Raw genomic sequence first — 12,106 nt, 5'->3', positions numbered from 1 at the left:
TTTTCTGAGTGAAGGGCTGAACAAATTCACCATGCGACATAATTAGAAAATAAAGAGCATTGTAGAAACGTGAGCGTGAGTAAGGTAATACAAAAACGATGGCTGTGATTCAACTGTGCTATAATACAACGTCTATCGCTCTACCGGTAGCCGTCCCTGATAGAACTGCTGGGCACTTGGAACGGTTGAGGTCTTCTGGAGGGCAACTGATTCTCTTTAGCCTTGTCTTCGAAATAAGGCTGTTCATGTGTAGCAAAGCTACGAGTAGCAGGATATTGCTGTCCCATTCCGACAGCGGTAGACTCCCTAAGAGGTTCATCATCAATAAAGTGCTTGAAAGTGGTAGGTTTGTTGAAAGTATCGGAGCGTATATGTTCGGCCCATTGCGACGATGAGTACTGAAGGCGTCGTGGCGACATGTCAGTACTGGGAACTTGCTCTGGAGTTGGTCGCATGGGAAAACTTCTTGATTCGGAAGAACGTGTGCGGGAATCTATGGAATGGTATTCGCTTCCCATTGTGTTTTGACGGTGGGAAGTGACGGAAGAGTTAGCGCGGAATTGATCAATGATAGTGGAATGGACAGAGATTGGCGCGACATATGAAGTCACACGTTTCTTCTCTACACCAGCGGGACCTCCAAGAAAAGGGACTTCAGATGGACTATGAGGATCATAATGCGGATACCTAATGGAATGTTCTGAGGAATTTCTTTGATGAGTTTTCACGTTTTGGAAATGACCATCAGGAACGTCTCGTGGATGTTCGAAGCTTTGGGAATGAGGAGGGAAATTCTGCTGAGAATTTCTCAGAGCAGAAGGACCGCGACTTCGGCCAGACGTGCTCGGCGACACCGTGGGGCTCGCCACGGGCGGGGAAGAAGACTGCCTGTGATGGTAATAATGCTGCACTCGTCCTCCGCCGCCCCCAGACTCGCGACTCGACGTAGAAGCATTCGATGCTCGGTTATCTCGCTCAGCCTCGACCGGACTGACGCTCGTATTTCGGTGGTGCTTCCTCTCATAATAAGAAGAAATAGTTACATGGACTGGTGAATTAGGCGATGCTTGCATAGACTGACCAGCGCCATGAGACTTCGTATTAGATACAGCATCGCGAGACGCAGCGGAAATCGTCGAATTTCCGTGGGCTCTTGCGGGTGATGAAGGACCGCGCGAAATTACAGTTTCCACAGAAGAAGATCCTATCGAAGCATAGCTAAGCGGTGTAGAATTTCTTCCATCAGAGTTACTGCTTGGCATCAAGTCATCTAATTCAGTTGTACGTGGGAAGACAGGTTCAGGAATGGCATTTCTCGCGTATGGCTTTTCAGAAGAAGCTTTCTTTGGAGAAGATGAAGTGTTTGATCTCATACTTCCAGAAGACGTAGAGGCACCGAGTGGAGGTATTTCATTTTTCTCGTACGATGAATTATGAACATTAGAATCTTTGTTACTTTTAATATTATGAGACCCTTTACCCGAAACAATTCTTCTATCATGAGTGGACTCCTCTGCCGATTCCAAGAAACGATGCGTTATATCATGTGAAGCTATCGTTTTTAAAGATGCCGCTTCTCTGCTTTCTAAACGAACATATTTTTCTTCTATGGAGTTATCTTGCGCTCTTGGGGAATTTTCATCAGTAAGTTCTAAGTCTTCTGCAGTTCTGGAATGACGAGAAGTGTTAACGTTGCGGGGCGTTGACGGGTTGGATAAGGATTCATCAGCATCGACATGGATTTTGATCTTATTAGGATCACAATTTATAGACTTCTTAGGCGATTCGATGCTTTTTGGAGCTTTCGATTTCCCAGTTTCATTTCTCCGAGAAGCCTGATGCGCACTCCACTCTTCATCATCAGCACCAATAACACTAGAGGCGGCAGGTGTCATCTCGCCATGACCTGCAGAATAGGACGGACTAACTGATCTAGCGTCGCAGTTTTCGTCATCGGCATAAGGGACGTAGAGCCTGACGGTGTCAGGAGTCTCACCAGCCCTGGGAGTGGCTGGCTCTGAAGTGCTTGTAATGTCAGGTTCTCTTATTAATGTCGTCTGGCTTGCGGACAACTTCGAGGGCCGAACAGCGGCGAGGTTAGTCACAGGACTGCCATCATTTCGATCCTCGTCGCTGCCGCTGTCGTGACCGTCGATCCCGTTAGTGTAGGAAGAAAAATTTGTGTATGGAATCGTCGAGTCGGACGGATCATAACAGCCATCGTCACTCTGCACAGATCGTCTATAATCCTCAGTACTATATTGATCAGAATTTTTGTGTACGTCAGTCTCATCATTTCGGAGTTCAGATTTCGTTTCAGTGGTGCTCGCGAGATGTGGATGAGAAGTTGCAGTGAATAAATCTGTATCCCGAGAAGACTGCAAATGTCTTTTTCTACCAGTCAAGGTGTCGTCCGCTCGAAGGCTATCGTTACCAGTGCGGAAGCCATCACGGTTGACAGTCGGTGACCGGGGCGACCGAACAGATTTGTGGTCTGGTGATACTAACGACCGACCACTGCTTGACAGTCCGTCCATCTTCTCGGATGACATAGACACCTGGTCGGTGTCATTTCTGCGCGCGTATGTCAGGGATGACAGGGTTGATAAATCAGGTGCCGAAGTAAGGGAGGTGTTGGCGAGGGATGCGCGGGAGCCGAACGTGCCTTCACCTATGGTGGTTCCCGAGGCACTTACGCCTCTAGACACGACTTTACCTCCAACGCTGCTCACGTCGTCAATACTTTGGTCCAAGGAAGTATGAGAGCCTGAAAAGTATAATTGCTTAATCACACCGAAAATTCGGTAAATTTGATGATACAAATTAATGTTTGATAAACTAGTTCAGAATTTTTACACTGTCTGCTACCTGCCAAGAATCATTAGGAATTCATACATTACCTGCCAAGTGAATCAATTTCGAAGTTCAGTTGAGTGAATTTAGATATTGTTATTACGGTAGTTATTGTCTATAATTGAAGTAAGTCAGTTTTCAGACACACAAACGTCGAGCCCAAGTCAAGTGAAGCCCAGTTATAGGTGGGCATCTAAATGATCCATTATTTCCATGAAAACGAATGAAACCAAACTTAGACATGAATTTACGTAAATATTTGGCCACTTTGATCACATCAAGATACTTGAGTACTTGGCAACTTCAATGACTTCAATTTGCTTGAATGCCTGGAAAATTTGATTAAATACATACATTCCGAGAATGCATTGAGGATATTGACGTTACTTTGGACTAGTTTTCGGCGCACTTGGTAGTAACACAGATGGCTTAATGATACCAGCCCAAATTAATAGGACAAAATTAAAGTGACAGTAGTGAAATGAACAATCCTATTGACCTATTTCCAGTTTCAAAAACAAAAGTGCTGTAGTACATTATACATATAAATTCACACACAAAAATTATATACCATCATTCCTGTGCTGCTCCTGCAGCTTTTGTTGCTGCTCGATCAGCTGTTGCGTCAGCTGCCGCTCCTGCTCACCGGGCTCGGCTCGCACGCCCATCTCCGCCGTCACGCTCGGCGTCACGAAAGATCCTGCAAACGTAAGTCATTCATACATACGAACGTACACAGGTAACTCATTCATATATATGTACAAAGGTAGGTAATTCTTTCATTAGTAAAGTCGACAAGACGCAACATTCATCTTAACAAACTCCAGAGGACTAATTAACAAGCTAATGGCGTATTCATAGATATTCCGACATGAGCAGTGCAAAATGCGACAATTTCCGTGTCAACTATTCCCCAAAATGTTGTCAACATAGATGATAAAATTGGAAGTATTCCAAATAAAGTGGAACTGTCATTCAGTCATTACTCACAAAATGTTCATCATACGAGGGATAATTTACAAGTAATTCACTCCTAGTTTGAGGGACCCTGGTTTATAGATGCCATGAAACAAACCAAAAGGTAGAGTTGGGAGCTCGTTCAGCGCTGGAGGTCCTATGTTGTCCAGCTTGGCTTTCCGCAGCTCCTCCAGCGACTTGCGGACGGCCAGCATCATCTCGTCGTCCGGGTATCCGAAGTCCAGCACCAGCCTGTCAACAATCAATCGTTGCAAATTGCTGGAAAGGTTACACAGGATTTTAATTCCTGGTAAACTATGGATGATTCTCGCAAGCAGTGATTTAGGTAAAAATAACATTTTTGACTCATCGTGTTTCTGTAGATCACGTTTTGACCAAATATATTCATACACAAAAATGCCGATTTCATTCAGGCAATTAATCACTGAATACTAAAGAGAAGCCTGGAATCTGTCTTCCCATTAAATTAATTGCGACTCGTTATTATTTTCCCTAAAATATACATGGGGTTATGGGAATATTTGTCTCAACATTAACCGAGTTAAACAGAATCAGAACTTATATATTTTACTTGTCTCCTTCTTTCTGAATAAAGTAGAGTATTCTAGTTCATATATCCTAGTCTCACTCTTTCTGAATAAAGTCGAGCATTCTCTTTCATGTGTCGTAGTCTCACTCTTTCTGAATATAGTAATATATTTTATTTAATTTGTCCTAGCGTCACTCTTTCTGCATGAAGTCGCGTATTCTCTTTCTTATGTCCTAGTCTCACTCTTTCTGAATAAAGTCGAGTATTTTCTCCATGTCTCTCTGTTGTATGGCGCGTCTGTGGAGCTTCAAGATCGTGTAGCCTGCCGCGAGCAGCAGCCGCTCTCCCTCCACCAGGTACACGTCCCATAGCCGCAGACAAAGAGGGAACGGCACCTGAGATGTAAAAATACACTGACAAATCTTCTTCGGGTAACTGATTTTTCAGAAAACAAATGTTAAATGTGTAAACTAATCTCATACGTTCTCAACAGCCTTAGCAGAGAAACTCTAAAAATTCAGCAGAGGAACAACCTGACCACTAAAAAAAACAGCAAAACTGAACAAAGAAAAATAGAACATCACTTTAGCATATCAGTTGGAATTATGGATTTGTAATCCAAAACCCTAATACGTTGATAAATAGATTTCCAACGAACAAAATACCACAAGAATACCAATCAAAATGAAAAAATTAAGAAGTAAGACAGTGATCTCAACATTATCGAATGAAATACCCATTTAGCATGGAAATTCAACTTAGTAATCTAAAAAAAATCACAGCCAACACTATAGGATAAAATTTTAGGTAAAAGAGAGCGATGAAATTGCAATCAGTTACACAGTGCCATCTCGGTGTAAAACTGCATACAATAAACTCTCTACCAATTAACCATGTTTCAACCACATAAGATTAACGTCTGATATTAACGTGTTTCAAGATGACACAGATCACAACCTACGTCAACACATAAAGATGAATAATCTTATGTTAGGAGTTCGCGTTCACATATTAGACTCTCGAAATGCACCCTACTACCCACCCTGTCCAGGAAGCACTGGAAGAACCACTTCAGCGTGTACAGTCCCGCATCGATGCAATTCCGCTGTAGATGCTTGTTTAGGTTCGGTAACTTGGTGGCTAATATTTTGTTGTGCAGTTCTTGGAATCGTAGCAGCTTTGGGAAACCAGGGATAAAAAAACCTGCACATTTTTGAAAACTGTGAAACGTCCTAGTAACACCTAATGAAATAACAAATAATTTGCAACACTGCTAATAGCGAAATAATAAAATGGATTTCAAGTGACGAATTGAGCTATTTGGCACACCCTTTAGAGAATTAGGACTTAGGGATTTAGAAGCATTCTATTGTACACTGAATTTATTTTTTTAACCAGCTGTTAAATGCGAGCAAGATAATTAATAAAGGTTTTATTTCAGTGCGAGGCAGTTGTAGCCGAGGATATATTCTGGAACAATGATTTGTTGTAACAAAATTATACTTCATTACCTTTCGATGTCCGTGAGAGTCTTCAGCTTCAGCAGAAATTCCATAAAAGTAAATCGTAATGATTACTTACACATCGTGAAAAAATACAAAAAGAAAGAGTAACCTCAAACTGTGCGCACTATACAGCAAATTTAGCACGCACAACACGAGCCCAGGAGACCCGGGTTCGATTCCCTGCTTGGGAGGATGATTTGAAGGCGGCATACCAGCGTGGTAATGGTCAAAAAGCTGCATAAAACTCATAATAAGATGATATAAAAAAAGATTCTACATTGCAATAACTGCTGACCGTGCATAGAGTATTTAGTGTCGGCCATGAGGGCAGAGAGGGCCCAGAAGGCATCCTCCTCATCCATGTACATGAGCAGAAGAGCCGCAATCTGCGACATTCCTTGGCAGTACCCGACCTCCTGGTTGTACACGCTGTACGCAACTGGCAAGTAAAATCAAAAATAAGTTACAAATTGTTCACTTTCGTGTAAATTTAGCTTTTTTCTGTTAAATGCTTTTGTAGGTATTCTTTAAATTTTTCAACTGTTGATTGACCTAGTCTCCGAAAAAAATAAAAAAAATTATTCTCCAAAGAGGGTACAGTGAAATTACTTGGCATAATCATTGCTTTTACATTTTTGGTAGATTGGTAACAATTAAAATGTAACAGAGTAATAAGTTGAGTAATAGGACATAAGTTGTAAAGCACAAGACTTATCCGTCAACAAAAACGAGAAATTATTACGAGATAATAGAGTAATGAGAAATTTTGAAGCAATAAGCCTAACTTGTCATCATAAGCAATTCAAGACATTTTCCAAAAAAGAAAGAGATGAGATTGATTGAAAAAATTTTTTGGAAGATTAAAAAAAAATGAAACGCAGCTCGTAAATGGATGACAATTACGAATAAAAAGTACAGAAGCTAGTAGATGAACATTGCAAATAGAAATAATTACAGCAATCTTTTTCTTGTTGCAGGAAATTGACAGTAGCAATAATTGACAAACTCGAAAAAAAAAATATCAAACCAAATGGCGCATTAGAGCAATAACAGAAAGTTTGTTTTTACTTAACCACTTATCAGATGTTTGAAATATTGATCAAAAATATATACGAAAAGGTAAAGAAATTAAAAACGAGTCAGAAAAAATACTTAAAAAGTCAAAAGATTCAGCCATGCAGCTAGACATCTTATTAACTATTCATGAAATGAAAAAACAACATTTTTCAAAACTAGAAAAAAGCTAATGTATTTCGATTTTAGATTATTTGTAGATGATCGATTGTAAAAGATATCAGGACATACCTAGCATGAAGAAGAGCTGCTGTTGTTTCACATCATAACGCTTCCTGAACATAATGTTGTCACGGAATGTTCTGTTGACGTCCAAGTCGATTTGCCGGACATCAGGCGACCACTCACAGCCAAGCTTCCTCATTTCCTGCACACAAAGGACATATGCAGTCCTGCTTCAAGACCAAGATAAAACCGCTTAGATTTTACAATGTTATTAAAAAATGTGTAGCACATTTCCCATAGTAAGATGGTGGAATGCAATGGAAAATGGTTCAAGACATCGTGGACGAGACTAATACTGAACAATAATAATATACGTTTAAAAATTACTTTTTAAAGACAACACTTTTAAGGAATCCAGTGTCTCCAATGTTAAAGATGTACAATGAATTTCTCATTTTATTTTCGAATATAAAAAAATTCTTTTTTCTATTTTTTATATACAAATATTTTTCTCAAAATTATTTATTCTGTCAATTGATTCAAGCATTGCCTCCGACTTCACATAAGTGTGCAAAATTTAAGATCAATTGCACAGTAAAAAGTGTGTCAAATATCAGTTATAAGATTTGTAGCTGACAATATTATTTTTCCAATTTTTTAATATTAAAAAAGACTTTTTTTAATTTTTAAAATAATTAATTTTGTCATTTGATTCATGCATTGTCTCCAACTTTACGCAAGTGTGCAAAATTTCAGATCGATAGAATAAGTAGAAGTGTGTTAAATTTCGATTATAAGATTTATAGCAGACAGACAAACAAGAAGTGAGGTTAAAGAGAAGTGTTGTAAAATGCAACCAGCATCACAAAATTAAGGTGAAATAAATTATTATTATTATTCTAAGAAGCATTTATGGTGGCGTCTGGTTCAAACGAACTTTTAGGGCACATCACACCTAAGATTAATAGCAAGCAATAAAATAAATAGACACAAGAAAGGATAGGAACGGATAAAATGACTAAGTACTAGATTCATAGGCTCTATGAAAAAGTTCTGTAAATTATTATAGACTTCTCAGAAATACGAAACATGCATGATCTAGTGATACCTTCTGGGATTTTTAGTTGCTTTTTTTGCAATAAAAGCAAGAGGAAGTTCATTAAAAAAATTTTAATTCCGTTATAAATTTTTTAAATGCTTTTAGGAAATAGTTCTCTTCTTGCATTTCTTGCTGAACAGAAAATTAGACATCAAGTGCATTTTCTGAATTTTAGCATTTAATTCCAATTCATATTGACTCTCAATTTTGAACTTGCGAATAATTGGAAATGAAATTTACCAGGCAAAGTGCATGACTACTGTGAAAATTTTGTGTGATCTTGAATCTGTATCAAAATGATAGTAAGTAGAAAGGATCACCAACATTATATTTGCCCTTCTGCTCTTCCTTGACGGTGGGCAGGTTGAGGAGCTTGGCCCAAACATAGCCTCTGAAGCTGGAAGGAATGCCTTTGTATATTCTGTTGTAGAGCTTGTCGCTGATTTGGTGGTGAGCTGGCATATTCTTGCTGCTCCCTCCTCCTGTCAATATGTAGCATCAATTGTTAAAAGGTTTTTGAAGTAGTGCAAGAATTATAGCTACTTGTACCATTATTAATTTTTTTCAAAGTCATTATTAATAATTTTTATTTTGATTTAAATAAGATTTGATCACCATAAAATAAATCAAGTCTGATCAGAAATGCAAATGATAAAACTTAGGCTAAAAATATAGTTACCTATATTTGAAGTTTTTTTGAGGCTGATAACACAGTTCACCAATATTTGAGCATCATAATGCAACAGAAAAAATGCCAAATTCTTTATCCACATGAATGTTTGTGTGTCTCAGATGAACCTGCTAGACAACTTCCAGAACTTAGAGCTTATACAGAAAATACTTTGTAAAAGACAAAGAATTACTGACCAGCTCTGTGCTTGACACCAGTCCCATGGTACTTTTCCCATGACTTGGTCATTTTCTTCCACTTTAGCATACGGTTTTTTTCTACTTCAATGCTGCGCTCTTCTTCTTTGGTGTGAGTTTCAGGCAAACGTGTGTCACTGCAAAAAATAAGTGCAGTTAAAATTGTTGTGTGGTTTAGATAGGACATAACTATCGTTTTGAACACAAAACAAGTTTTTTCACTACCCTGGATTCTTGGTTTAGTATTTACGATGAAGAACATTATTCTACATAGGTACCTACATCTCATAAATTTCACAACTGACTACTTCTATATGAAAAAGGAAGTTAGTAACAAAAAACAATCTCAAAATATAAACATATATTATAGAAACTAAAGTTAATTGAAAAAAATAGGTATGGTCTCAGTACTCACTGGATAAATCCCCATTTATCAGTGACATGATAATCTTCAAACTGTGGGTCTTCCCATGGAGGTGCTATTTCTTCAGAGCCTTCATTGTCTCCCTCAGTGCGGCCTCGGTCATACTTGCTCACAATGGCTGCTCGCTCAGCACGAGCTCGCTCCAGGAGCTCTGCTTCACTCAGACCTGTTGACACATTAGTGGTGTTGAGGCTTGGCTAACATATGACCTTAAGTTAATAGAATATTTGCCGCTTTGTGTAGAAAAAAGCCACAAACATCAATCCAAATCTTAGTGAAAAGAGCCAAAAATTGACAGGAAAAAGATGAGACTAGGCAATGTATTAATAATACCTCCCTAAAAAATAATACAGTAGTAATTAGTAATGAAAAGTAATACCTCATTGCCAAATAATATAATAACAAGATTTAGAATAGAAGCTATGTAATGGAATATAGGCAGCATATTGAACTGAATGATCACTAGACACTACCTATTCTTTAACATACTAAACCTTTTTATCAGAGTTTAGAAGTTGTCAAGGAAAAAATTTGAATTTTAAAATGTAGAAAGATGACAAAAATTAGACATGGTTAACACAACTGGACACAATTGTAAATGGTTCTTCCAGTTACACAATGAGATGCAAATACAAATATTTGAACAAGCAACTAGAAATATTTGGAACTGCTTGTTCCAAATTAAAAGAAAATTTAATGCTAGCACAAAATATCCTGCAAAAGTATATATATACATGTAAATAAACGAAAGAACATGCTTAAAATAAATAACATCTACTAAAAACTGTCTATCATCAGGAATCAACAGGTAAAAATAGGTTTCCATGCTCTCAAAAGTAAATTTTCATCAAATTTTCAGAAATCATGTATGGTACAAGTAATTAAAAAAACAGATTTTAGATTAAGAGTGAGTGAACAGCATGAAATTGTAAATAAACCTCAATATTAAAAAATTTATTTTCATGACAAAAACCAGTTTGAAAAGTTAAAAAGAATGACAATTGTATGTGCAACCCTCACAACAACTCAACAAGGAAGACAAAGATTTGAATTAAAAGGCTCATTCAAGACATATCATCCATTGGGTAAGCACAAAATAAGCAAGAAGTTACCAATCAAAGAATGGGTGTCAGGATTAAGCATCTTCTTGATGTCCCTTACATTGAGAGCTGGCAACAAAAATGGTTCATTTTAAATGACTACCAGTACAGAATACCAAGCATTATTCAATTTACCTGGTAAATATACCCTGCCTTAAGTAATGACATCATTTCATGCACTAGCAATGCAGATGGCATTCAAATTAATTAAAGATCAATATGGAGTACTATTATCAACCCAAACAAATAAGTACATAATATTAGAATATAACAGTATAACTATATAATATGTTAATGTTAATAAAGTAAAAAAAAAGCATTTTTTACATTATAACTGGAAAGTATGATTTATTTTAAGACTACTATATTTAGTAATAAACTTTTCAATATGAAGCAATCATTTTATAACTAAAATGGTCACCATGTTCATAACATTTACCAAAACCTGAAATAAAATTTGAATGTAAAAAACTATAGAAATTTGATGTAATTCAATGATATCAAATTTTAAACATTATTTTAAATGATAAAGGATAAATGATATTTTTTAAACATTATTTAAAATTATTTTTTTATTATTTATTGCAACTTATTTTTAATAAACTTGAAAGCCTATATATATCTACAGTATTTTGGTGTCAGATGTACCATTTAGTTTCAAATGTTCTTGTTCTAATTTTACAGCATTATGAAGCAATGTTATGTATTTCATAGTAGAAAGATGAGGTCAATGTGAGAGGCAGAGAGTAGTGATAATGTAGCCTTCAACACAAAAAAGGGGAATGTAGGAAGCCCATTTTGTCTAAAAATTCACATAATCATATAAATTCAATAGGCCAAAAAAAAGAGCTATAAATATTAATTATTTGATCCTGCAAATAGTAATACATAAAACATTAAAAATATATCTGTACATCATAGAAAATTAGTTAGAAATGCTAAAAAACTATTCAACTTGCCTGCATTCATGCCAAAGGAGATGTGGAGACTTGTCTCCTATGGCAGGAATATAACATCAATGAAATGCATTACTTTGTCTACTGAAAAATTATGAAATGTTACAATATTCAGATGGACACAGTAAGAGTGTTGATGTTGCCAGTCTTCAAAGTGGAAAAATCAAAATAAATTTTGAGCTTCTGTTCCAATCTGGAATATTTGGCAGAAACTTCAAAAAATCAGAGTTAGAACCTATTATTTAATTGGCCATTTTAGAAAATCATAGCCAAAATTGTACCAATAATCTTTTTTACAATTAATAAATGAGACAACAACTTCAAAAATAGGTGAAATCAATAAAGTACAGGAAATTTTGTCTCATTCACCAGTGGCTTCTTGTGCTGGATTTTCCAGAATAGCTACTGTCATGGTGCCATTCTATAGTTAACCTTTTCATGGGGAGGTTACCATATATGATCACTTGAAATTGCCTCACAAATAGCCCCACTATGGCTTCCTATTTGTCTTTGAGGCTTCCTTGTCAAGCCTCAGTCAATCACTAATTATCTGACC

The 12,106-nt window shown here is 37.0% G+C and overlaps 1 protein-coding gene across 1 annotated transcript; it reads right to left on the bottom strand.

Moving 5' to 3' along the window:
* Positions 1–140: 140 nt before the first annotated feature.
* Positions 141–11,751, bottom strand: LOC108677625. Its single transcript, XM_047880247.1, has 11 exons — positions 11,554–11,751; positions 9,486–9,660; positions 9,071–9,207; positions 8,528–8,685; positions 7,171–7,306; positions 6,161–6,304; positions 5,403–5,563; positions 4,604–4,755; positions 3,929–4,062; positions 3,425–3,553; positions 141–2,767 (listed from the first exon to the last, which is right to left on the bottom strand). Exons 1-11 carry the CDS (start codon positions 11,561–11,563, stop codon positions 141–143), a joined length of 3,963 nt encoding a protein of 1,320 aa, XP_047736203.1. The 5' UTR covers positions 11,564–11,751.
* Positions 11,752–12,106: the final 355 nt, after the last annotated feature.

This window comes from Hyalella azteca, unplaced genomic scaffold (assembly GCF_000764305.2).
Source record: "Hyalella azteca isolate HAZT.00-mixed unplaced genomic scaffold, Hazt_2.0.2 contig5071, whole genome shotgun sequence".
NCBI lineage: Eukaryota > Metazoa > Arthropoda > Malacostraca > Amphipoda > Hyalellidae > Hyalella > Hyalella azteca.
The sequence above is the reverse complement of the archived record's forward strand: the minus strand, read 5'-3'. Positions and strand labels throughout refer to the sequence as shown.